Genomic DNA, 27,875 nt, shown 5'->3' with positions numbered 1-27,875 from the left:
CCAGGCCTTTTCCCATGCGATTCCTTTCTCTGCTCTAAGAACAAATCTCTTTTGAAATTCACCTCAGGACATCCTTCTCTGTTGAGTTGGCAGGAAAAAACTGTCCTGTTCCTTCCTTTTCATCATGCCTAGGTCTCCAAGTGCACTTAGACTTAGGTGTCTGTTCCTCATTGGACAAATTACTTTGTAATTGTACCAGTTTAATCTATTCTATTTCTACAAACAGAATATAGTGTACAGTGTTCTGCCACTGCATGCTCACATGCAGAGCTGTTTACAGGTGTGCTTTCAGCATTGGTTACTTAACCTTACAACTTATTTCTACATTACGATGACACTTTCTACATCACGATGACTTTCTACATTACGATGACACTTTCTACATTACGATGATGACCTACTGCTCACCCACCTGCTACAAGGGTCTTTCTAAATTTCTTCTCTCTGCAAAGGAGCCCACAGCCACCTGTCCCATGGCCTCTATAGTGCACCCTGCAGTGGTGGGGAAAGGAGTTTTGTGTATTAGTCCATTCTCAGGCTGCTAATAAAGACATACCCAAGGCTGGGTAATTTATAAAGGAAAGAGGTTTAATGGACTCACAGTTCCACATGGCTAGGGAGGCTTCACAATCATGGCAGAAGGTGAAGGATGAGCAAAGTCATGTCTTACATGGTGGCAGGCAAGAGAGCGTGTGCAGGGGAACTGCCCTTTATAAAACCATCAGATCTCAAGAGACTTACTCACTATCATGAGAACAGCACAGGAAAAACCCACCCCCGTGATTCAGTTACCTCCCACTGGGTCCCTCCCATGACATGTGGGGATTATTACAATTCAAGGTGAGACTTGGGTGGGAACACAGAGCCAAACCATATCAACTTGTAAGTGGGGCCACTCGATCGTTTCAAACCCGTGAGGCCAATGTCCTCATCACCTTCATGATCATTCATTATTATTGTTGCTAGTTTATTATTTTAATTTGAATATAAGACAAAGGTATGGCAGATTTCAGTGTTTTCTTACCTGGAAGGATGAAGAAGCGATTCCAGCTCAGGACTCTTTTTCCTGGACTCTTCAACCATGTTCCAGTTTTACTCAGGATGGGGTCTACTTCCTTCCCTGAACCTCCAGACATTTTGTGAATGTTGGTGCGGGTGGATGGAGCATCACGGCCCTGTGCTGCCTGGGCCGGGTGCAATGTTCCTCAGCCTCTGTTTCTGTTTCATCCCTTAGGGAAGCTTCTACATCACCTCTGAGAACTGCATGCAGCACGCACACAAGTGGCACCGAGACCTGTGCCTGTTGCTCCTCCATGCTTACCAGGGACTCCGTCTCCACTTCCTGGTGATCATGCGGGACATCCCGGAGCTGCCACACATGGAGCTGGGTAAGGGCCCAGGACAGGGGCAAGCCCATCCCAGCAGCTCATGTGCCTCCTCCAGACAAGGGATGGGGAAAAGCTGGCATGCTTTTGTAAATGTCACAGGAATAACCCTGGTCCAGGTAGGTTCGGGCTGTGATTTTTATTATTCTACCAGGAGAGGATCTGGGAAATGCAAATGCAGTAAGAGAAGACACATGCTCCTCAAGACACATTCATTCACTCATGCATTCATCTGCCAGACATCTATTGAGTATCTATTACACACCTGCCACCCCACTGCATAATTTTAGGTTGCTTTCTAGAGGAAAATGCTTGTTTATAGCCTTTTCTTAATTAAGCTGTAATTATGGAATTGTAACTTACAAGAGTGTAAAACAATCCTCATAGAGAACTATATATATATATATATATATATATATATGTATATACACACACACACACACATATATATATGCGTACATATATGCTTGATCTGGATGATTATAGAAACTTCTTAGTATCCATTACATTTGGTTATCTGGGGATCAATTAATTTTTGCACATGGACTTTCCAAAGAGGAGACATCATGGAAATCAGTGGGCTTGAATCTCTGTTGATTGACAGACCATGGACCTGAAGCTCAGAGAGGTAAAAGGGTTGCTCAGCATCACACAGTAATGTGTGGCAGATCTATGACAGGAGCTCAGGGATCCTGTGCTGATCCCTTGGGACAGGGTCCTTTGTACATGTCACACTCAGTAACAACAGGTGATATGTCCTGGCTCTGCTCAAAGTTCTCTAGTGAGGCCTCATTGCCTCTAGAACAGAGGCCAAGTCCTCAGCCTGCTTTTCAACGATAACACCCATTTCAACATCAGAACCCTGCTGGGTACCTTGACTTCCCTATCTGTACCCCTAGACCTCAACTGCTGAGATAACTGTGGTTTTGACTGGGTTGATGGCCTTGTTCATTTTTCCTTGCTGCACTGAAATCATCACATAACAAAGATTTATTTGCATGTTTTGCTTCCCAAATAGACTGAGGTCTTTGAGAGCTGATTCCCCTCAGATCCCTGCCGCACTCTCTCCGGTATGTAGAGTAAAGGAGTAGGTACAGGGTTATAGTTGTTGAATTGAATCTGGAGCCTTCTTACCATAAGCTTTATCAGCTCTCACGTCATATACAAATCCTGTACTCAGGCGCTACTCTTTGAATCATGCAATCATTGAATTTTTTCAAGTTCAGATCTTATGCATGCAGGAAAGACATGCACAGAATCAGAGTGACTTTATATAGCTCAAATGAAAAATGGAGATTTTTCAGTAGCAGTTGGATTCCTGATACAACTTTTTATATTACATTTTATCCAAAGGAGCTGAATTTATTTGTTCATTCACACCCTCATCATATTTTACTGGACATGTACTCCATGTCAGATATTGTGCTAGACGCTGAGGATACATAGCCATGACTAATGTATCAAAAGTTCATTTTGCCTTGTGGGGTTCAGGGACCTGAGGTCAGCGGTGAAGCAGAGAGGTGTCTACTAATTAGGTCCTCAGCAAGGACCATAAGTTGCTAAGGGATTGTTTCCACTCACCTAGGCAAGCATGCTTTAATTAAAATCCATGCCAGAGCCATGTGCAAATGACTGACCACAGCATCATGGAACAGAGGAGAGTTCAAACCCAGTCACAACTGTGACCATTAAAACAAATGGCCAGAGGCCACCTGGTTTCTGCTGATAAGATGGCCACGTTCTTCAGTATCAGAGCCGGTGGAGTTGAGCAGGAGGTTCTCAGGGCTTCTCATATTTTATCTGTAAGATAGAGATTCAAATCCATGTTCCATATATGATGCACAGATGTATACCTGTGTGTGTGTGTGTGTTTGTGTGTGTGTGTGTGTACCTGTAAAAATAGAAATAAGCATGGAATCTCTGTGGGCCACACAAAGTGCTGTATGAATTTGGGGTGTACTGCTTCTCGTAACTGTGTGCATGAGGTGATATTGGCTTTTATCTAGTGCTCAGTCCGTGGCTCCAATCAGGTGTATTCTCCTGATAAGCACAGTCCCTTTAGGAAGTTAGAATAGATAGAAGGTCCTCAGCAATGTGTTTGTCTCTGTGACTTTAATGCCAATGTGAAACTTTTGCTTTTTCATTTAATTAGCAACTGCTGCATTTCAGTATGGGTTCATTTAATCATACAGTTTATTTTTTTCTTTCTAGAGGCCCTTGCTGTTGAAGAAACACTTTCTCAGCTGTGCTCAGAGCTACAGGTAATTGGAGAACTGGCGCTGGGGTCTGAATGAATGGCAGTAGTTTTGCAAGGCAAATGCAGTTGCTTGCTTGCTGTAAAAAAACAGAAGTGAAAAGACACCACTTGTAACTTCACTCGAGATACCAAGCTGGAGAAATATTCTTACATTCTGTTACCCCACGTCACTGTGTTCTATAAGTATGTGCCTTGCTAGATATTTTGGAAAAACTAAACATGTGAACAGATTTTTGTTTCCCTGAAGCTTAGGCTACACATATGTATTTGTCCGTTACCCCTCCATTGAACAAACGTTTGTTGACTAGTAACTCAGTGCTTCTCACTGTGGATGACAGAATCTTGTACCTGTGCACAGATGGCCTCAGACATGGCAGGGAGGCTAGAGTCAGGGATGATAATGAAAACAGTCACATGCATTTGCCAACAAAGCCTCATCAAGCATGCATTAAGAGTAAAGGCTGAATAAATATTTGACAAATGCATGCTGCTGCTATTTACAATCTCTGGAACACTTTTGCATCCCCCTTGTGTTAGATATCTGGGTGCGTACTCTTATTTCTATATGAAGAAGAGGCAAATCAAGATTGGAAGGAAGTCTATACCAGGGTGACTAACACAGCTAATCAGTACTAGAAGCAGGACTCAAACTCTCATCCCCCAAACTGACACCTCTGTCTGTTAAGCCAGTGTCTCTCAACTTTGTCTGTACATTAGAATCATCCTTGGAACTTTAATGATGCATCTTTGCCTGAGCCTGGGCACCCAAACTGGCTGAAACAGAGTATCTGGGATTGGAGTTCAGATACTGTGTTTTTATTCAAAGCTCCCCAGATGAATATTATGTGCAGCCAGGGCTGAGCACCCCTGCTTTAGAGCATGTTACAGAGTTAGTAAAATCCAGTCTCACAACGGATGCAGAGGAGATCCCTGGAGAGGGCGGAATGCGGAGGCAGAGACAGAGGAGGGTGTTGGGAGCCTCGAGCTGGAGGGCCTTCGGGGAGGGGCCGTTGGACGGCAGCCTGGGAGAAGGGGTGGGACTTGGCTTGTAGGGATAACAGGGAAACACATGCCAAGCACTGATTATCATAAATGCAGGGCCAGCAGACTGTAGGAGGGCAACACAGGAGTCCGTTTAGAGAGTGTGTAAAGGCCACTGAGACCTAATGGCAAAGACCTAATGTCCACACTTGGGGGCTCATACGCTCCGACTCTGATGCAGTATTGACGATGTGTATATGAGCGGGCAGCTGGGTAGACAGGAGGCCCTGGGCTCCAGATGGCCACAGCTCTCATCCTTCCCTGAGTGAGCCTCAGTGCAGCCACTGCGTTAGGGAGGGGCCAGAAGCTTCAAAGCCATGCTGGCATGGGTTTAAATCCAGGCTCTGAGCTTCTCTTTGGAGCAGCTGTGGAACCCCAGGGGCTCACCTTCTGGGGCCTGGGATTCCTCCTCTGCATAGTAGGTTTGTTCCGAGGGGACCACTGGAGAGCTCACGCAAGGACCCTCCTAAGTGCTCTGCTCTTGGGGTCTGCTTGTCTCTGGTGACATGGCCTCTCCTTCCAGGGCTGTCTCGGGCTGCCTCAGGCTCCATCCCCTGAGGGCCTGGCCAGAGCCATGTACCTGTGGAGGTGCAGCTCAGCATCCCAAGGGGAAACTGCTTTACTCTGTAAATTATCAGAAATTTCGTTTTAGCAATTGAAACAACAAGAAGGAACACAGGAACAGGCAGCTTTCCAATTCAGCTTTTCCATTTCCCATCACGAGATCGGGCTGAAGAGCTGATTCATGACTATTTGTCAATACGCCCACTCTCCTTCCTTTTGGGTGTGGCCTGCAGGTTCTCCGTGTTGTTTTCTGTGCCTGTTATGTTCAGGTTTCCAGGAGCCTCTCTTCCCTAGTCCGGGATCACCATAGCACCAGCATCACCGACTTATATTTAATCAGCAGGGACTCTCAGCCTGGCACAGTTCTAAGTGCTTGTCAGTATAATCCCCTTTAATCTTTCTATAGCCCCTGATATTTCACCATTACCAAAGCACTCATCCAAAGTCACCTGGTAAGTGGTGGGAGGAATCGGTGCTCACACGCAGCAGGCCATCTGCCTCCAGAGCTCCAGCTATGCGGTCGTGAGGGCAGGCAGGGACCACTGCCTGTTTTCTCCTTATACGTCACATGATGGTGGGTGGTGGCTAGTGGGTGGTAGTGATGGAGAATCCTGTATTGCGAAGATTATGCACATCAGAGCCAGGGAGACATGGCTTTGAATTCTCTACCTACTCACTGTGTGACTTTAGGCAAGTTGCTTAATCTTTATGAACCTTGATGTTCTTATCTGTAAATGGGGATAAAAATGAATCTGTTTTCACTGATGCAACCACCCAGTGGGTTCATTTTACCCACTGGCTAGACAGAGCTCATTTAGCATGACAGGGGGATAGCAATAGAGAAAGAGTAATTCACGCAGAGCCAGCTGTACAAAAGACCTGAGTTTTATTATTACTCAAATCAGTCTCCCCAGGCATTTGGGGATCTGAGTTTTTAAGAATAATTTGCTGAGTAGGGGCCAGTGAGTCAGGAATGCTGATTGGTTGGGTTGGCGATGAGTCCAACTGTCTCTTGTGCTGAGTCAGTTCCTGGGTGGGGGCCACAAGACCAGATGAGCAAGTTTATCAATCTGCGTGATGCCAACTGATCCATCAAGTGCAGGGTCTGCAAAATATCTCAAGCACTGATCTTAGGTTTTGCAATAGTGATATTTTTCCAGAGAAGCAATTTGAGGAGGGTCAGAATCTTGTAGCCTCCAGCTGCATGACTCCTAAACCATAATTTCTAAGATTTTGGCTAATTTGTTAGTCTTACAAAGGCAGTCTAGTTCACCAGGCAAGAAGGGGGTTTGTTTTGGGAAAGGGCTGCTATCTTTGTTTCAAACTCTAAGTTCCTCCTGAAGGTAGTTTGGCCTATGCCCAGGAATGAACAAGGACAGCTTGGAGGTTAGAATCCGGAAGGAAGTGGTTAGTTCACGTCTCTTTCACCATCTCAGTTATAATTTTGCAATGCTGGTTTCATTGACATCTTTTTCCCTTAGCCAATAAGCTGGCACATTGGCCAGTTGCCTGGCTACGTTGTATGAATTTTCTCATGCAATTGATAAAACAATTCTATAAGATAAGCCATCACAGTCTGTTTGGTGGACGAAGAAACAGGGCTTGACTCACACCCTGACTAGAGTCACAGTGCCGGCAGGCAGAACAGGGTGAGGCTGCTGGTCCCTGCGACGCTGAGCCCTCCCCAGTGTGATGCAAGCCCAGGAGGCAGCATCCGTGCAGGGAATAGAGATGGGGTCCATGAGGTCTGGCCCTGTGCAGTAAGTGCAGGAAATGCAAACCATCATGTCTGGTGCAAGTATTTATCAAATGATGGGAGTTTTGGCTTGTCATTTTTTGTGGTCATAAAGCAGAGTTTGGTGATACTCATGCCTTCGGCAGGGAATATGGTTAAATGTCCAGGTTCCTTTTGTCTTCATGGCAAAAAGGATCAACGTTTTCCTGGGAACGACTGCCATTCGTCTTTTGGCCCATGAGAGTTTTTATTAATTTCACAAACATTTCCCAAGCCCCCAGCGCTTCCCAGATCCAGTGTTCTTCAGGTCTCAGCCATGGGGACTCAGTGGTGACCCCTTGCTCATGCAGCACATAGCCTAGGGAGGTGATTTGTTCACTCTGGAACTTCTACTGCTTAGAAGGGCTCCTGGCACCTAGAAGCTCTGAATAAATGCTGGAATGAGTGGATGAACAGTAGCAAAGGTGAGGAAATGACTGACCCTGGAGCCACTAATGTCATACCCCTGAGGCTACTGGCCCATCTGCAAAAGAAGCTTGGACTCAATATGTTCATTTACTGATCCAGTGGACCTTTGTGTGCTGTTGTCCTGTGTTATGTGTCACCTCAAAAGTAGTGGGTAAAGGCTTCTGTCCAGACTGCAGGGCACAGTGCTGAATCAGCCAGCTGGCTGTCCAGCACTGGGCAGGCCATAGAGGAATGAAGTGGGGTCACGGGTGCACAGTGCTCAGAACAGAGCTTGGGGCAAAATGGCGCCACCAGTGTCACTACTGTCCTTGACATTGTTCTCCTATTCCACGGGCCTGGTGTTGATGAAGAGAGTCAAACTCCATAAAATATTAGAGGAGATTTATTCTGAGCCAAATATGAGTGACCATGGCTCATGACACAGCCCCAGAAGATCCTGAGAACATGTGCCCAAGGTGGTCAGGCTATAGCTTGGTTTTATGCATTTTAGGGAGACATAAGACATCAGTCAGTACATGTAAGATCTGCATGGGTTTGATCCAAAAAGGTGGGGCAACTCAAAGCTGGGGGGGCGAGGCTTCCAGATCATAGGTAGATTCAAAGATTTTCTGCTTGGCAATTGGTTGAAAGAGGTTATCTAAAGACCTGGAATCGATACAAGGGAGACTGGGTTAAGATAAGGGGTTGTGGAGACCAAGTTCTTAGTATGCAGATGAAGGTTTTTGGATAGCAGGCTTCAGAGAGATTAGATGGTAAATGTTTCTTATAAGACTTAAAAAGGTGCCAGACTCTTAGTTAATTCTCTCCCACATCAGAAAAACAACAACAACAACAAAAACATAAAGGGAAGGAGCTTCTCTATACAATGTAGATTTTCCCTTAAAGAGGCAGCTTTGCAGGGTCATTCCAAAATATGTTAAATAACTATATTTTAGGGTAAAATACTTAGGTTTCTTTCAGGGCCTGCTGTCTGTTGTGTTTGTGTTTTCTTGCTACAAGGAGTCTGTTTTGTCAGTCTTAAGCCCTCTGTTTTAACATTATAATTTGCTGGTCAGCTGTGCCTGAATTCCAAAGGGAGGAAGGTATAATGAGGCATGTCTAGCTAACCATTCCTATCATGGCCTGATTAGTGCTTCAGGTTTGCATTTGAATGCCCCTGACCAAGAGGAGGGGTTCATTCCGTAAGTTTGGGGGCTTAGAATTTTATTTTTGATTTACGGTGGTGAGGGTTGTGGATGTGGCCATTGCAGGTGTAATTGGCTGGGGCTGGCATTGCAGGTGCTAAGAGAATTTACCAAGACAGTCATAGGTAAAGAAAGGCAGATTTTATTAAAGTATGAAGGTATGAAGATAAGTTGCAAGGGCACCACAGGCCGCAGAGCAGACAAGAGGCTGTCTGTGAAGAGTCGGAGACTGGAGGGAGGTTTTAAAGGGCCTTGCTGGAGGGGCTCCGTGCAGATAAGGTTGTGCTGCTGGGGCTACGTGCAGAACAAGGTATTTGGGAAAAGATGTTGCGCCAGCAGGTTGTCTGTGATTAGCCATGTCTCAAAAAAATTGTTCTCCCGCATCTGGGACCCCTTCCTTGTTGTTGCTTACTTATCTTATTAGGACTCCACAATGGATACAGGTACCGTATTGAAGCAGGAAATTTTCCCTAATCCCTTCGTGGACAGGAACTGGAGTGTAGGCACTGGAGCTAGCTGGCTGCTTCTGCACCAGCAGGGACAGACTCCACTCACTCAAACCCATTGAGTTCAACCCCTCACAGGAGGTGAGCAGGTACAGGAGCTGGGGTGAGTGGGATGCTCATAGGGGCAAAAGTCCATGTGGGCCTCACAGCAGCAGCTAGAGGGGAGTACCCACAACCCCCAAAGTCCCAGAAGGAGTGTTACAGTCAATGCTCTTTTAGCTTTGCCATGTGCGAATGGCTTAAGTGTTAACAGCTCAGTTAACACTTTTTCGCATGAGGTGGCTGCTTTCCGCCAGTGAGGGCAGACAGTCAGTGTACAGTCTTTTGCCTCCGCACCTGTGGTATGCAAGCTCTTGTTTGGCATCCAGGAAAAATGAGGTTGAAGTGATTGAAGGATGGTGAATGAATTGAAGGGTGGTGAATGCAGAGGCTTGTATTGCTGATGAAAGTGGCTCTCAGTGGGAAGGGGAGCTGGAAGGGGCATGGAGCGGGAAGATAATCTTCCCTCAGAGTTTGGCCATCCCCAGCCAGATGCCTCTGCGAAGCAAAGCTGTCAAGCCATCCTTCTGAAGTCAAGCTGCTTCTCTCCAGCGTGCAACCGTAGTCTCTGGGGAGGCATCCAGCTGCTTCTCCTCTTCTCTCTCTGTTGGTATAGCCTGTGGTATTTATGGGCACATGATGGGGGGGTGGGGCAGGCCATGGATGGTTTTGAAAAGGCAACATTCGAGCAGGAAAATAGAAATGCATGTTCTTACTTTGGGCCACAGTTCCAGGCCTGAGGGTGGGGCCCTTCCCAGGACCTTCCCTCTTCTACCCAGAATTTTACTGTCTCCTGTCCCTGTCGGTAGGTGGTAGAGGGATCCCAGGTTGATGTGTCATTAATTCTACCCAGGAAAAGGCTGACTCCAGTGGACCTGAGAGAGGAGGCTAGGTTGGAGCCAAGCCTGGAGAGAATACGGAGCCTCTTTTCTGTTTGCACAAAGGCAGTAGATGGAACCTAGAAGCAGCAGGACATGAGGTGCAAGGCTGTGCTTGTGGAACAGTGGGCAGGGCTGCAGGAAGGCAGGGCATGGGATGACTGAGGCTGTGGAGAGATCCCAGGCTACTAGTGAACAGGCATGTGTGCCCCAGGCACCACGGAGCTGAAACACATTCCCAAGTCACAGAGAGCCATGAGAAAGGAGGCTGACAAGCTGTGTAGAGAAAGGAACTACTAGGATTTGTCTGTATCCACAGACACTTTGACACCAAATGCGTGGAGGTTTTCCTCACACCAACAACCTTGCCAGCTCTCTGACATGAGCTGGATGTCCAGTGATCCAATTCAAACTCAATCCTGTCTACCTGGGTTCACCATCAGATCCCCCTGGTTAGGGGTGCAGCCCGATAAGACAGGCCTCACTTGAGGTGCAAGTTGTGAGTCCTGGGCCTGCAGTAGTTCTGACCGATCAGCTTTACATCAGGGGTTCCAATGATGCCCTCCTCTAGGTTAATAATTTTTTGAATGGCTCAGAGAACTCAGGAAGCACTTTTCTTACTGAACGTGTTCTATGATAAAGAATATTGCAAAGAGTGCTGATGCACAGCCAGATGAAGAGTTCCATGGGGCGAGGTTGGCAAGGAACCCAAATGCAGGGACCTCTCACCTGTAGAGCTCCTCCTAGCAGGTGAAGGCGTCCTCACCTGTGCACCATCCTCCTAGCAGGTGAAGACATTCACTAACCCAGAACCTCTCTAAGACCCGTCCCTTAAAGGTTTTTATGGAGGTTCCCTGACATTAGACATGATTGATTAAATCATTGGCTGTTGTTGATTAGCTCAGTCCCCAGCCCCTCTCCTTTCTCCAGAGATCAGGAGTGGGGCTCAAAGTCCCAACTCTCCAATCATGGATTGGTCTTTCTGGAAAACAGCCTCTACCCTAAAGCTATCTAAAGGTCTGTCAAGAGTCACCTCATTAGCACAGGCTCAATTAGCATATGTTCGAAAGGAATTTATGAATGACAAAAGACATTCCTATGACTTCAGAAATGTTAAGGGTTTTATTAATAGAAGCTCTGTGACAGAAACTGTGGAGAGAGATATGTATGTATGTGTATGTATGGGGGCTATAGGCTCTTGGCCCCCTAAAGACCCAATTTCCCACTGAGTTACAGAAACTTACACACCACCTTAAGGTTACAGAAAGATGGGGGCTTAGATTCTGGCAAACCAGGTTATGGGAGGGAGAGAAGAGGCTTGGCCAGCCAAGGTGGCCTTGTTGTGTAGATGAAGTCTCTCTCACAGAGAATAGGTGGTACATTTTCCTTTTCAGACTTTTAACGGTGTGGAACTCTCCATCCCTCCTGGATCTTGGGAAAGGCATGAAAAAGGGAGGGAGCCTGGCTTCATTATTAGAGATTCTCTGCAGATATGAATTTTTCCCACTTAAGGCAGTTTTGCAAGGTCACTTCTGCCTGGTGGCCAAGCAGCAGGCTTTTCAAAACATGTCAAAGAAATATGTTTGGGGGTAAGAAATTTTAATTTCCTTTGATCACAATACCATACAAGGAAAGGGAGTGAGTCTTGAGGTAGGAACCGATGATTAAGGTTAATTGCAGTCACTACAACAATGACAATACCAACATACCTGGCCTAGGGAATGCTGGCTCCCTGCCCTTGGTTCACCAGGCTCTATCCTTGCTGCAGCCCTGGGAATACAAGGAGGGAGGTACTCAAGTATCCCCAATCATTTTGCTTTAAGTGGACACAGAGAAATGTGGCTTCCTTAAAGTCCACGAATTACTAAGGGGTGGGCCCAGGGCCTGAATGCAAGGCCACCTGTATTCCACTGCAATGCTATCTTGTCTGTTTCCCACAGTGGTTCTGGTGGGAGATTCAGGGATTAGGATGCAGGCTGCCAATGACTTGATCAAGTATATTTTATGAGAGGTCAACTAATTGCCTTCCTCTTCTGGGGGGGGCCCCAAGCTGCAGGACTACCGGCTCTTGGTTTTGAGTGACTGTATTGCCACAGGCTTTATTTTATGCAAAGCAACTAAATTAGGCAACTGCTGCATGGATGTGGCTGGATGAAGAGGGTAGAAAGGGTGTATGGGGCTGTGCTTCTGCCTACTCCTTGGTTTGCTGAAGAATTGGCCCAGTCATTGCAATGGAAGAAACAACACCTGCTTCCCAAAAATCCCTGAAGAGCAAGCTAAGTCAGCAGCACTGTTAAGAGGTAGAACATTGCCAGCTCCTGGTCTCCCCGACTGCTGCCAGTGGTGGGGGTGGGAAGGTTTTTTGGGTGATTTAAAGCAATTTGAAGACGTAGAGCTCTGCAGTAATGGAGTGATGTGGATTAATCTTTACTCCATACAATTCTTTTTTTTTTTTTTTTTTGAGACGGAGTCTTGCTCTGTCACCCAGGCTGCAGTGCAGTGGCACAATCTTGGCTCACTGCAAGCTCCGCCTCCCGGGTTCACGCCATTCTCCTGCCTCAGCCTCCTGAGTAGCTGGGACTACAGGCGCCCACCACCGCGCCCGGCTAATTTTTTGTATTTTTAGTAGAGACGGGGTTTCACCATGGTCTCGATCTCCTGACCTCGTGATCCGCCCGCCTCAGCCTCCCAAAGCGCTGGGATTACAGGCGTGAACCACCACGCCCGGCCACTCCATACAATTCTTATAAAGGTTTACTTAGCATCTACTGTGTGCTGACCACTCGACTATTCATTGGGTATACAAAGATGGAAGATACCAACCAGGACTTACTTGCAGCTCAATGAGAAATAGATTTGTTCACAGATAAGGTGGACGTTGCTGATGTGGTCAGTACTGGAACCAGGGAGCGAGAGGTGAGGGGCTGCAGGAGCAAGGAGGAGCGGGCACCTTATCTTGCCTGGGGAGGCCAAGATGGAGCCTGGGACATGGCCCTGAAGGAGTGGGGGGTGTCAGACACCAGTCAGGGAAGGACCCTCAGGGCAGAGGGAACAGCCATGCAAAGCCCAGGGTGAGGGCCCACCAGACTGAAACAGCATGGGCACTTGTGTCCCACCTAGTTGGAGCTCAGGTGGGGATGCAGGGCAGGCTGGAGAGGGGAGTTGGAGCAGTTGGTGAGGACCCCTGCTGTGAAGCCTGATTAGGAAGCAGGGTGTACTCCCCGCAGAGGACCTGCAGGTTCTAATGAGACTCAGACATTTGCTTTGGTACAAGTAAGTTCAACACATGCTGAGTATCAACTGGAGAGCAATGTTGCTGTTGTTGTTTAATTTTTTATAATACAGCAACGTAGGGTTTTCTGTAACACAAGAGAATTCCCTGGTTTCCCCCCAGTAAAATTCTGGGAGATCCCAAATTGTCATATAGTCTTTCCCAGAGCTATGCACTCCTAGCAGGAACTACTGATGATAAGCACAGTTACTAAGCATCAGTGAGCAGCTTCTGACTGTGGGCAGCCTGTTTGGTTGGTTTTGGGGAGTGGTGGAGGTTGTGTATTTGGGGTTTGTTTCTGTCATTTGTTTGTTTGCTTTGACCAGTCCTCTTGTCAGAGGGTTTTTAAATGCATTGTTTCATTTAACATCCTTTTGAAGTCAGTGATTCTAGAGGACACTCAGGTCCCGTGAGGCCCAGTGGCTTCTCAAGGTTCTGCTGTGAAGGAGCTGACCTCAAATTCAAAGGGGTAAAGAGCATAAGAGGCCCTCCGGGACACCATCTACCTTCCAACAATGAGTGAAAGAAAGCCGTTCCTAGAAACTGAGCACCTAGTCGGCACTGGTCCCATTGATTAGTATGTTACACGTGTGCTTAATGGGTCCTCGTTTTGATGCTGTCATGTAGGTTTTATTAGGCCTGATTCCTAGTGGGGAAACTAAAGCTTTGGGGACTGGCTGTTCACTGTGGTCACTGTTACCTCTCCTTTCCCTGTCCCGCAGGTCAGGGAATTCCTGGCACTAGGACTTCACAGTGCTAACTCTAGAGGGTGACTCTGAGCTTATTGAGAGCCTGCCCGGGGCAGCCCGGAACACCAAGCTCAGCTAGAGGCAGCTGGTTTGAGAAAAACCAATTTCTCTTTCCGATTTTAGAACTTCTCACACTTTAATGTGCACATGAATTACCTGGGGATCTTGTTAAAATGTGCATTCTGATTCTTTTGAGCTGAGGTGGGGCAAGAGATTCAGCAATTCCAACTAGTTCCCTGGAGATGATGGTGCAGCTGGGATATCATGTACCGCGGTTTGAATAGTGTGTGTTTGAACTCTAAACCTTCACTGGGGGTCGCCCCTTAGGTGGACATCCAGCAGGCACATAGCTGTCTCCTGGTCCCCCTCTGCCATGCCATGAAGCTGGACACAGGGTTCAACTCTTCTCTGCCCGGTCTTTTCTGCAGCAGTACACACAGAGCCTCTCTCCAGAGGTTCCAGGGGCCTTGGCAGCAATACCCAGCCTGCCTTCTGATGGCCCGTCCCATGGAATGGGAAAGCTTCTGGGCCCAGTGAGACCTCACCACATGTCAGGATCACTCTTCACAGGGACTTCTTCTGTAACCACAAGGCCCCGTATGGGGGAGCCCTTGTCTGACTCATCTTTTGCTTCGCACAGCCTCCCATACCCAGTGTGCTGCAGGAAGCATGGAAACCAACACAGGGACAACTCTCACTGTCCTGGTTCAAAGCTCCTGGCAGTTCCTGTTCACCTGCAGGATGAAGGCCTGATTGCTTAGGGTGGAAGTCAAAGCCGTGGACATGTGAGGCTCCTCTCACCTGTCCCGGAGGTGCCCCAGCCCTCCTGCACACCTTGTACTTCAGACCTTCAGGGGGCAAAAACAGTGTCTTTCTGCAAGCTCTGGCCTCTGCCCGGACTATCCCATCTCACCTTAGTTTTATTCCTGACACAATCCCCATCAGCCTGCAAAGCCCAAACCAAAGGCTGACTTCTCAGGAAACCATCTGAGATCCTGGGATCTGAGCGCTCTGGCGAGCTCCTGTGTTTCGTGGTGCCGCGCTCCATCCCAGCCATGGCTCAGCTTAGTTTAATGATTTGTGTTACTTTGTTCCTGCTCCACTAAGCCGTGAATTCCTGCATAGAAGGGACTGAGTTCTATTTATATTTGGAGGCTGTTACGAAAACACACTGAGCGTGCTAAACATTTGCTGAAGCAAAAATGCAAAACGTGTCTCCAAATAGCACCAGGTAGAGAATAGATCCCAAAGTAATTATCAAACTGAACTCAACAAGATGTTGGATTTCATTTCTCATTGATAAAAAGTCTCCCGGAACAACTTGAATTTTCTTTCATCCACGTCACCCTTGGTCCAAAGTCATGTAAGTGGATGCACTTGCAGAACTATTGCTATGTTGTTGTTATAAAAATCCTTGAACATCTGAAGGAAAAATAAATTCTCAGTGAAGGGGGTATTAAGTGAATCCCATGCCAGAAGTCTCCAGGTATATCCTGTGAGTTTAAAGAATTTGATACATGCAAAGTTTGCAGGAAATTCCTCCTGTCATCTGCAAATATATATTGAAGTGAGTTGAGCAGACATGTGAGCATGCCATTGTAATACATGCAGTGGGACAGGAGCCAGCATGCAGGTCTACACAGCACGTAGAGGGGTTAATGAGAGGCTGCATTGCATGACAACTAAACAGAGCTTTGGAGCTGGACTTCCTGGGTCCAGATATTGCCTCCCACTTACTATCTGTAATCTTGGGCATGTAGCTCAAACTTCGAGTGCCTTGTTACTCCATCCATAAATTAAGAGTGATAATATTAGATTTATGGGTAGGATTACTATAAGGATTAAGTAATTAAGTAGATTAAAATTTCTGTAAAGCTCTTGGCTCACGGTGCCTTGTAACTCTCAATTGTCAGTGTTGCCATTGTTATTCTTAGACCCCCCCGCTTGTATGTGTAGGAGAGGGCGCCTGGATGGATGGCACTGAACTGAGATCTGAAACAGGAGTGGACACCGCAGGTGTGTGTGTGCCTGAGTGTGTATGCACACAAGGTGTTGGGGAGGGATTCTGGATAAAGATGAGGACATGCACGAAGGCAGGGGTTGTGACCAAGCAGGGGTTTGCAACTCTGGCTGCCCATTACAATCACCTGGGAAAAATTTACAAAGGTTTAATGTTTAGGCCACACCCTCAGAGAATCTGAGACGGGCCCAGACATTGGTGGACTTATAGCCTCCTAGTGATTCTGAAGGGCAACCATAATTGAGGACCAGTGAGAGAGCACAGTTTGTTCATGGAATGTGAAGGAGGCTTCTCTTGACTTAATGTCTATTCACCTTGAAGATGTAATGTAAATATCACCTCCTCCAGGAAGCCTTCCATGACCTTTCTACAGCACTCAGTATATATCTCTTGCACAGTACTTTACAAGTATATTATAATTATCTAATTAAATAGCTATAACACGATCATACACGTCTTCCTGGACTGTATGCATTTATGTTTGGCTCCCCAGAGCTCGGCACACTGCTGGGACAGAACCGGCACTCAGTTGGCAGAGCAAGGGAGTGAGGGAGTGAACAAAGGTGCTTGGTTAGCACCCAGGTGACGAGGGTGAAAGTGTGGCAGGCGTGGATGGCAGGGCCTTCTTTCAGGGAGTTTCAACTGTGACAGCTCTGGGCTGCAGCTGCCTCCTTGTTAGTGTAAAGGGCCTCCTCGGTCTCTGGAAAAAACCCTTCCAAGCTCACCATCTGTGATTGCACAGGCTCGGGCGTCTGTGGAATAGAAAAGTCCTCTTGTGGCTTAATTAGAAGCTTCTTTAACCTTATCTAAAGCCATTTCTATAATCAACTTGAGGAAACATAATCCTCCCAAAGGCACATTTAATGAATAGCTTTTCTTTTTTCTCTTATTCACTCTGGTGGCGGAGCTCGGGATTCGTGCTGTGTTTGTCGGTGCCACTGTGGTGGCGGCATGGTGGCAGTGCTGTGAGTGAGGGAACAAGGAGCCCGGGAGAGGCAGTCTGAGTTCTGGAGGCCTGGGACACCTCCCACGGACACGGAGCCACCTATTCATTTTGTAAAGAGTCACTGACCCCCACTGTCTATCAGCTGTTGTGCTAGGGGCTGGGAATACTAAGAAGGCTAACGCTCAAAATGCAGGCAAACAGGGATGTAGGAGGTGAAGCCAGCAACATGTGGGTGGAGGTGCTATGAGAGGTGCCTGTGCAGGTCAAGTAGATGTCAAGAAGGATCTTAGACTTACACGCGGAGCATTGGAGAAGGTTCAGAAGAGTCATCAGAAGCAACACGGACTGTGTATGGACTCTCTGAATTTAAAACAAAAGTTGAAATTATTTAGAGAAAAAAAAAGAAACAAGGAGACACAAAATTGGCTTCTAAAATGGTTACCTGGTAGAGGACAGACAAGTCCAAAGTGATGAAGAGAAGAAGAAAGGAAACCGGAAGGTGGCGCTGGAAGGTGCGCAGGGAGACCAGCAACCTGAACAAGGGCCTGGGGTTGGAGAGGGCCAGGTGTGTGTGCAGCCCACTGCCAGCAGGTTGCTATGGCTGGGAATGGGAGTGCATTGGACCAGGACAGGAGGTGGGCAGAGGTGAGGTGGGGGGCATTTTCAGGAGCAGTTGTGCCATGTGCTGATGCAGAAGGTTGGGTCTTATTCGTGAGAGGCACTGGTTCAAGAATCTATATAGGAGTCACTTACAGTTCATCCAAAAGCCCCACTCTCTAGCCAGGAGGTTTTGTAATGACTGACCCTGTCCGCCATATTCCCCATTCAACTTTTACTTTTCTTCTTTATTTGTTTGAGACAGAGTCTCACTCTGTCGCTAGGCTGGAGTGTAGTGGTGCGATCTCGGCTCACTGCAACCTCCGCATCCTGGGTTCAAGCAATTCTCCTGCCCCAGCCTCCCAATTAGCTGGGACTATAGGCACCTGCCACCATGCCCGGCTAATTTTTTTTTAGTTTTAGTAAAGACAGGGTTTTACCATGTAGGCCAGGATGGTCTCAATCTCTTGACCTCATGATCCGCCTGCCTCAGCCTCCCAAAGTGCTGGGATTACAGATGTGAGCCACCGTGCCCGGCCTCAGTTTTTACTTAACACTTTTGACCATGATGTATGGGAATGGGCCAAGAGTGGCCATTCCCTGTTTGACCCCTGCCTGCCCCAGAGCCAGTGCTGGAAGTAAAGCTTCCATCAGAAGAAAATGCAGGCCATTCCCTCATTTTGGGGTTTCATAGCTTGTGTCATCATCACAGACTTATCTTACCTTTTGGAAGAAGTAGCTCAGAGATGATGCTGTGGCTGAATGATGTTCCGTATCTGGAAGCAAGTCATCCATGATAAAGCAAAAATATGCAACATTTAGAGAACCTTACTGCATGCCAAACTCCTCCTTCCCTCTTTTTCTTACTCTTGGATGTCTCACTTTACCCAATTGGTCGCCATCTAGCACCAGTCTTCAGTCTAAGAATAGCAGAAGAAAATTCCAGCATTTCAAGCTGGGCATTGGACTTGGATCTCCTCATATTTTACATCCAAAAGCAGTAATTTGCTTTGCATACTCACCTTACAGGTGGGGAAACTGAGGCACAGGGCAACGAAGAGAAAGGAATGGGATTGGATGTGGCTATGGCTGTGTGTCCCTGGTCTATTGTGCATAGTAGAAAGCTCCGCGGCACTTTTAATTGTTAACTCACATTAACGAGTGGAAATATCCACCACTGAACACAGCTCCCTATGGACAGAGACCCTCTCTTGTTCATCTCTGAGTTCTCTCTTGTTCTAAACATGTGCCTGGGATTAAATGCTTGAATAAGTGATGAAGCTTAGAGGTCAGTGACAGGCCTTGGCAACTGGCCTCCTGCCATCCTCGGAGATGTGACCTCTCTTCTCACCTCTCCAGAATTCAAATCACTCCCCCAAAAGATGGTTCTCCTGGTTCTGACCTGCAGCTATCTAAAGCATTTCTGTCGAAAGGGTCTTCTCCCAAAGCCTCTAGGCCCTTTCTAGTCTAACTCCTCTACGTTTTAGTTCATGTAACCAGGAATCCCCCATAAGAAATGTGGAGTGAAGCCAGGTGTGATGGCTCATACGTGTAATCCCAACACTCTGAGGCAGGTGGATCACTTGAGCCCAGGAGTTCGAGACCAGCCTGGGCAACATAGCGAGACCCCCGTCTCTACAAAACGTTGTCTGGGTGCAGTGGCATGCACCTGTAGTCCCAGCCAGAGGTTGAGATGGGAGGATTGCTGGAGCCCAGGAATTCGAGGCTGCAGTGAGCCATGATCACACCACTGCACTCCAGCCTGGGTGACAGAGCAAGATCCTGTCACTAAAAGAAAAGCAAAAACAAATGTGGAGTAGTGCGAGGAGGAGGGTGGAGGAAAGCTATGGAGCACCTGCTGTGCATGAACTGCCTCAGTCCTCAGGTGCTGCGAGGTTACAGAGATGCTCTCCTCTCAGGACGTTTTCTAAACACTTACTATGCGGAGGTGACATGGTGATGTGGCTTCATAGTCATACATCCCTTCCATTGAATCCCTGCTGTATGTGAGGTTGGGCATTCTTTTACTGACTTTCATTTCACTTTCTGTAATTGGATGGCCACAGTAACTCTACCAAAGGGTATCTGGTAGGATTAGATGGGGAGCACCGTCAAATGCCTAGTACTCTTCCTTACACATAGGAGATAGTGAGGATTGGAAGTTATAACTGCTGTGAAGTACTGCGTCCAGAATTGGATGGGATACAGAGTAGAGTCCAATAGATGGATCTGGGGTACCTTGAGGAGTCTGGGGAGAATGTGAGTAAAAGGTTTCCGGCTGGTGGCAACTGTGAAGACGTCATAAAGCAAGTGTTGTTGGCTCTGGGCATTGAAAAGTAGGGTGAATTGAGTTTTGTGGTGATGGGATTCGAAGGCTTGGATAGAAAAGTTGAAAGGGGATATCGAGGATAAACGAAGAGAGAGAGAAAATATTAAAGGTGCAAGATGTTTGTGGAAATCTAAGAGTAAGCTGTGCTTAGAGCATACATGAAAGTAAAATGAAATGGCAAAGATACACTGGGACTGGGTAGTGGGCAATCTTGCCTGCTAGACTAAGGGCTTTGGATGTTTTTCTATAGGCAGGAACTACCTCAATAATTTATTGTTGCCATTGCTGTTTTAGCTTCCAGATCAAACATGATAACATGATCCTATAGTACTACGAGCTGTAATATAATACTACAGATGTGCAGAGAAAGGAGAGTGATTTATTGAAAACAGAAAAGTCAGTAAAGACTTCAGGAAGAAGACTGCTCCTGACTTCATGGAGTCAGCAGCCTTGACTACCACCTCTTTTGCCTCTCCAGATGTTGAACAATCCAGAGAAGATCGCTGAGCAGATAAGCAAGGATCTGGCCTGGCTCACGTCCCACATGATGGCTCTGTGGACCCAGTTCCTGGACACGGTCACTCTGCACTCCCAAGTGACCACTTATCTCACCCAGGAACACCACACCCTGAGGGTGAGTGGCCAACTGCTATGCATTCTCCGATCACATGCATTTGATTTCTTTGGAGGAACCTTTATGAGAATTAGATCAAGCATTGGGATTGGCCTCTAGATCTTCGTGCTTTCCTGTCTCTACCATGATCACGCAGGGTGGCGTTGTGAACTTCCTTAGCCTCTCAGGCCTTTGCTGTGTCATTCATGGAATACTTGCCTTGGCAATCTCAGAGGATTTCAGAGCCTATCACAAGAAATATTAAAAGTATTTTGGAAAAACTGCTTTTCTTTTTTTTTTTTTTTTCTTTGAGACGGAGTCTCACTCTGTTGCCCAGACTGGAGTGCAGTGGTGCAATCTCAGATCACTACAGTCTCCACCTCCCTGGTTCAAGCAATTCCCCTGCCTCAGCCTTCCGAGTAGCTGGGATTACAGGTTCGCGCCACCACACCTGGCTAATTTTTTTGTATTTTTAGTAGAGACGGGGTTTCACCATGTTAACTAGACTGGTCTCGAACTCCTGACCTCAGGCAATCTGCCCGCCTCAGCCTCCCAAAGTGCTGGGATTACAGGCATGAGACACCGCGCCCAGCTGAAAAAGTGCTTTTTAATGTAAGACATTGCTCTCTGTGTGTTTCTCTGCCACCAGCTTAGGTGCATATGGGTAGGTGCTGATGCATAACTAAATATGTTGGTATTTAGACCAACATCTCGTTAGAACAAGATGACAAAACATACGAAGATCAGAGTCCACAAAATGTTCAGAGAACATACATGACTGGGTTTGGGAATTCTGTTTCATCTGCATTTATTTATGGACCCCGTTCACAGAGATCTTATATTCTAGTAGAATAAATAAGACCTCCAGTTAAAAATAATAGCAAAAGCAATGCAAGAACAGATTCATAGACTGCATTCATGTGTGTTCATAAACCAAGTGTGGGCTAAGAGCTCTGAAGGAGAGAGATGAGTTCGGAGGAATGTGAAGACTGTTGATTCAGGACCTTCAGGTCACGGGCATGGCTCTCCTCCTATTAGGAACTATCATTCATCTTTTTGAGCCTCAATTAAAAAAAAAGAAAGTGCAGGTAGATAATACCTATCTAAAGAATTGAACTGTTTACATTGTTTTATTCTGCAGGTCCGAAGGTTTTCTGAGGCCTTCTTTTACATGGAGCACCAAAAACTTGCAGTCCTGACATTTCAGGAGAATCTGTAAGTATCCACTGCATGCCCACTTCATCCCTAAAAGCAGCCACCCAAGACATGCTGTTGAAAGTTACTCTTCACTTTCTCACTGGATGTGAAGGAGACAAGTCTGCCCACCTCTGCATTTTCTGTCTGCATTTCCTCTGCAGGCAAAAGAGTCAGACAGTTTGCAGAGTGGGGAGCTGGCAGGTGGCAGAGAAGGTCACCAGCCAAAATTTTCTTTCATTGAGTATCATGGTTTCGTAGACAGAATCAAGGCACCCTAGGTCCCTGAAGACATCTGTGCTGAGTCCTCTGCAAAATGAATTAGAAGCAGGTGGTGTGGCCTCAAACTATGTCAGAAAAAACACAGAATTCGCCTGAGACTCTGTGGTAGCTATGAAATGCATTTAGCATAAGAATTAAGTCTGAACTACGTAATTAGGAGGGCTGATGAATTGCTAAGTTTGCCTTCTTCCAGAAAAAAATTGAAAAGTACGCAAGGAAGTGAGAGGGTTGATGGAGGATGAGGTCACTGTCTCAAAGATTCCCAGGTGAGTGGGAGCAGAGAATCCTCCAATATGTTTTGTCCTGTGGTCCACAATCCAAGGGTTTCTTTTTGCTTCCAAATGATATGTTCACCTCAAACGTTGAATGTGGATGGAAAGATGCTTGAGGTGCCATAGCAAAAGTAGAAGGAGAAACACATGAGACCCATCCATCACTCAAGACGGATGTGGAGACTTTTCCACCTTTCTCATTAGAATCCTATTTTCTCCCCACAATTCATTCTGTTTGGAAAGTGCAGTGACATTCACGGCTTGTCTCATGGATTCTGCAAGTAAGGGGGTGGCACCAAGGAAAGCACAGCTGCGTGTTGAAATGACAAGTCTAGGAATTTCTACGGTCGTTCACTCACTCATTAATTCTTTTATCCCAGTGGCCAGCTAGAGCTGGGAGAATATATTTTCTAGAATTAAAATCGGAGAAGGACTAATCTGACAAATATAAACATAACTGTGAGGGTCACTGAGAAAAATATTGCATAGCAAGATCCCTGCAGGAAATCTTCTTTCCAGAGTTACTGCAACAATAGGTAAACCTTAGATTGTGGAGCCATGGTTGCATTCTCAAGGAGTGTGAGCATGCACAGAGGAGACAGACTCAAAGACAACTGCTCTCCCGGAAGAGCTTTGGAACACTGACCCCCTGTACAAACTGCAGATGACCCAGCACTCAGATTACGTGGGTTCGAGACCCTGTTCCTGCATTTATTAGCAGTTGGTCCTTGAGAGAGTTATGTTTCTGTCCTTCTTGGTTTTCTCTCACCCCCATCCAGTCTCAGCTTCCTTATCCACACAGTGGGTAAGACAGCAATTGTGAGGACATAATGGGCATGTCCATGCACATGGAACACACGGGAGCTAGCCACCGACTCTGCCCAGAAAATGTTAGACGGTGACTGATGAAGTAAGCGAATGTGTATTGTCCACATAGAAGTGGAAATACAGCAATAATATAGTAAAGGTGCTGTATACATGGGTCACTCATCCTAGTGAGGAAACAGGCAAGACATAAATTATATAATTTGAAGTTTTGACAAGTGGAAGAAAAAAGCAAGATAAGAACATAGAAAATGAAGAGAAATGGGGTATGACTAGTAATCTCATAAATGTTTAACCACCAGCTTTCAGAAGAGAAAAAACAGACAAAGGACTTTTTTTGTAGTGTTTTGTAGTGTTTGCTGATTTCTTCTGTGCAAATGTTTTCACAATGGCCAGTTTCAAGCTACCAGTGTGCTATCGCTGAATATGGAATTGGGAAGAGATGTGCACAGTTAGCTCTTGCAAACCAGTTTGAATGGGCTATAAGGCAACACTGAGTAGCAGAGAAAGTCTGTTTTAGCCAAAGCGATAAGAAAAAGTCTTTTTGAAGATGTGACATTTGAACAGTGTCTGGGGTTACAGCAAGCCATGCCATGACATACAAGAATTGTTTAGGTAGACAGAATAGTTGTCGTAAAGATTCTGATATGGAAACACAATGTGTTTAAAGATCAGCAAGAAGGCAATTGTAGCTAGAATAGAATGAGAAAGTAGGAGAGGGGAGGAACGGAGGGCCAGAGGGCAGTAGGGACCAGTCCATGTGGGGCCTTGTCAGCCAGGAAAAGACTTTGGATTGTGTACTATGATAATTATGGTTAATGCTTTTGTTTTTCTTTTACCAGCAAATGACTATGGGCCTTGGCATTTCAAATCTTATATACATTATTTGAAATCTTAATTCTGTAACTTGTAATGCTTGTGACATCAAACTAGTTACTGAATCTCTTATATCTAATTTTTTTTAGGTGTAAAAGGAAGAGTCCTTCATTCAATAACTAATGTATTTAGTGTTGACTGTGTTAGTTAGCTTTTCACTATGTTGAGTGCTGGATATTCGACAGTGAATAAAACAGACAAATCCACTATCTCAATGAGCTTATATTTTGGTGATGGAAGGCCTACAAGTACATAGATACGATATGCTAAGTGGTAATGAGTGCTATGGGGAAACATGCATCGCTGTGAGAGGAACAGAGAGTCCTAGTTCATGAATTGTCACAGAAGGTCTGCTGGAGAAGGTGCTGGTTGAGTGGAGATCTGAATCAGGTGGGAGATGGAGCTCTCCAGAACCCTAGGAGATTGTAATGTTTATCCTCTGAGTGACTTTAGAGATTAGAGAATGTTGTAAGCATTCAGTAAATAGTTGACATTAACAAAAAACATAAATCATAGACTAAGATAAGCGAGATTCTACTCAGGAGAAAGTAAACTTTTTGCCAGGTCATCAAGAATAAGAAGAGCTGTAAAACAGAGGGAGAATTTTATTTCAGACTGAGAAGATTGCTAGAGAAAAGGTACAAAGTGCTGTGAAGAGAAGTGAGGCTTACTGTGAGATAGTGAAGAGGGGCTATGCAGGGCTGGCACCTGTGCGTGAACGTGGTTCTGCACACCTGGAGGTCAGAGCTGGAGAAAGGTAGTCACCCCGGGGAGGTCATGCTGCTTACACAAGGCAGCAGCGCACTCCCAAATCAGGATGGACATGAGGCAATGTAGATGGCGGCACAGGTGAAACTCAGCTGTCAAGACCCATCTTGTTCAAGCTCAGATTAAATTGTGTTTCTCAAACGATGGGTCACAGTCGTTTAGTGGACAGTGAAATCAACTTAGTGTATTTGGAACAGTGCTTCTGAAATGAAATAGGATAGGATAGGAGGGAGTAGGAAAGGACAGGGCAAGACAGAATAGATGGTATGAGGAAGGAGTGTTTGCTGAAACTTTTGCTTCAGTGTGTGTGTTTCTGGGAGTATGTCATTGCACTGGGTTGCCAGGGAAATGAAGACCATCTTTTGCCATGGGTCACAATTTTTAAAAAGTGTTAACAAATGATCTAGAATTGACCAGTAGCAAGGGTGTGTTTTATTGTTCCTCTTCTCTGTTTTACTGATGTCTAGCTAGTGCTTTTCACACAGCCAAGAGGTATTGGGTGAAAGTTTGCTGAGGAATGAATGAGGAAGTGGTGATGGAAAAGAAGGTCTATACCGATGTATTCATTTTCATAGCAATAGTAATGAGCTATCACTCTGACTTTTGCATTTCCTGTGTTGATAATTGTAAGTTTTAACTTTTCAAAAGGAATTCATTCTAAGAGATGCTATGTCCATAGCGTGGACCACAATAGGCATTTTACCCGGTGCCAATAAATAGGCATTTATTCATGGTGCTTTAGTCTATTGAAACTACTCTGATGAGAAACTGTGTGCTTTACATGCTTTGGCTCATTTAATGTTCACATGAACTCTATGAGGTAGATACTATTATTCTCCCCACTTTAAAGAAGAAGAAACTGGGGAAACCTGGGCTCAGAGAGGTTAAGTAACTTACCTTAGACCACACAGCCAGCAAGTGACACAAGCATGGATCTGTTGGAGCCCAGAGGCCACCCTCGTAACCTCCTTGCTTTGGCTTCTCTGTGCACTGTTGCACCATCATCTTAAAGAACACATGATAAGAAATAAAGTGAAATGCAGATTTTTAAACCTCTAAAACGGAAGTGTCCTTATGCTTTCGCTCTGTATTCCTGGAGTCAGGGTTACAGTCCAACAGCATAAGCTCGGACTCAGGTAAACCTGACGTTGAAACAAAAAGGAGATGAACCAGGTCCTGTATGTTTCAGGAGACTCTTTCCCTATGTGCCGCACAGAATACCCCAAATAAAATCCAGGGATTCTGCCTGAATGCTCAGAATGGGAGTGTCTCTGCCTACTGTGCAAACAACTGTTTTCCAAGCAAAGCCCGCTGCCCCAGAGTGTCATTCAGATAGATGAGGAGGTGATCGTGTGCTGAACAGGGGCCATGCACGGAGCATGCACGCTCAGACACAGGTGTGCAAGGCCGACCTATGCAGGCTGCATTCCAGGCTTGTCTCTCCGCACTTGTGTGGCTTCTGCCATGGGTGAGGCGGGGGAGGAATGGGCAGGGAGGGGAACGGGAGGTGACAGTTTGAAAAGGCAAAGGCAGAGTTCAGATTCCTGTTGGGATCCTCTTGATGATAAGGAAAAAGGATTTCTTATTCACTTAATGCTACCCTTAGTTGCTAATGTATTTATTTACTCAACTCCCTTTCTCCTTCCCTTCCTCCCTCCCTCTGCATAATTATTCGCCATCCATTATATCCAGGAACTGATCTGGGGACTTTCCATACAATGAATTAAAAAGCTAACAAGGCAGACAAGGTCTCTGCCCTCACTGGACAGAGAAGACAGTAAATAAATTTGCAAATAAGCAAGAAAATTTAAGATGGGGCTAAAGAACCGGGTAATAGAAAGTTCCTGATTTGACCGAGTAGGACGAGTGGCTCTCTAATGTAGAGTGTTAAAGGAGAACAGTTCAGAGAAGGTGACATTTACACTGAGGTCTGAGGGTGGGAAGGAGCCCCGGAGGACAGTGCATTGCAGGTGGAGGTAACAGCCAGTGCAAAGGCCCTGAGGCCAGACACAGCCTGAATGCTGCGCCAAAGATCTAGGAGAAGGTCAGTGGGGCTGGAGGGCAGCGTGTGAAGAGGAGGGTGGAGGAGTTACAGTGATGGCAGGGGTGGGGGTCATTCAGAGCCTTGGAGAGTCAGAAATCAAGATTCACTCCCATTTGTGCCTATAATAAACTCAACTCCAACTGCAACTCCAACTCCACATTCTCCCTGCAGTTTGCTTAATTCTGAGAGAAAGTTGTTTTTCCCTTTAAATATTGTTCAAATATTGTTGCCTTTTAATTGACTTTCTTAGCCTATCCCTCTTTATTCTCCACAGAACCCCATAAAACACATGCACATAAACATGCATGTGTGCATGCAGCAATAACATTCCCATATATGCACCATGCATACACCCAGCTACGCTCATAGGCACACACAGATGTGTCCATGTAAACACGTGTGCACATGCATACACTCAGGAAAACATACATGCACACATGCCACACCTGTAACCACACCTGTAACTCACAGACTCCCTGCCTGGCCAGAACGATCATTCTAAAACACAGATAAGGCTGTGGCCCTTCTTGGCCTATTGGTCTTCACTGCTTCCTCATTGCCCACATAGCGTCCAGACTCAAAAAACGTGCTCAGGACCTTCCTGCTACATCCTCAGCCATCTGAACCACTCTTGCAGAGCTCCCTAGTTCCCTGCATATGCCATGTTGATTAATTTTATTGATTTAACAAGTAGGTTTTAGTTAAAATACTGTTTGCTGTATGGGAGGCGTTGTCTAAGGCACTTGAGATACACATCATTGAGCAAAACAGCATGTGTTGGAAGACAGGTGCTAAACAATAAGCATTATGAATCAATCAGTTATGCAGCATGATGGAAGGTGATAGGCATTGTAAAAACACAGAGCAGGGTAAGTGGACATCACAACTGCCTTTGATTGGTCTGAGTGGGGTGGATTGTGGTGTTTCCTAACTGTGATCTTTGCCGTGGAGGAGAGAGCATCCCTGCCTGGAAAACTTCTCCCCCACTTGCTCCAGTCAATTAGCACCTGGTAATTTCTGTTACCAGGATCT

At 46.1% G+C, this 27,875-nt stretch overlaps 1 protein-coding gene across 4 annotated transcripts in view; it reads left to right on the top strand.

Moving 5' to 3' along the window:
* FAM135B (family with sequence similarity 135 member B) overlaps window positions 1-27,875 on the top strand; it is a 364,989-nt gene that overhangs the window by 296,135 nt on the left and 40,979 nt on the right. For all 4 annotated transcript variants that reach the window (XM_030794947.1, XM_012506834.2, XM_030794946.1 and 1 more), the window contains 4 exons: window positions 1,235-1,388; window positions 3,597-3,646; window positions 20,448-20,603; window positions 21,724-21,797. In XM_030794947.1, the coding sequence (XP_030650807.1) occupies window positions 1,235-1,388; window positions 3,597-3,646; window positions 20,448-20,603; window positions 21,724-21,797 (434 nt within the window). The remainder of the gene's footprint in view (window positions 1-1,234; window positions 1,389-3,596; window positions 3,647-20,447; window positions 20,604-21,723; window positions 21,798-27,875) is intronic.

The sequence above is a fragment of the Nomascus leucogenys genome, chromosome 16 (genome assembly GCF_006542625.1).
Source record: "Nomascus leucogenys isolate Asia chromosome 16, Asia_NLE_v1, whole genome shotgun sequence".
Lineage (NCBI taxonomy): Eukaryota > Metazoa > Chordata > Mammalia > Primates > Hylobatidae > Nomascus > Nomascus leucogenys.
This window is presented reverse-complemented; position numbering and strand designations above follow the sequence as displayed.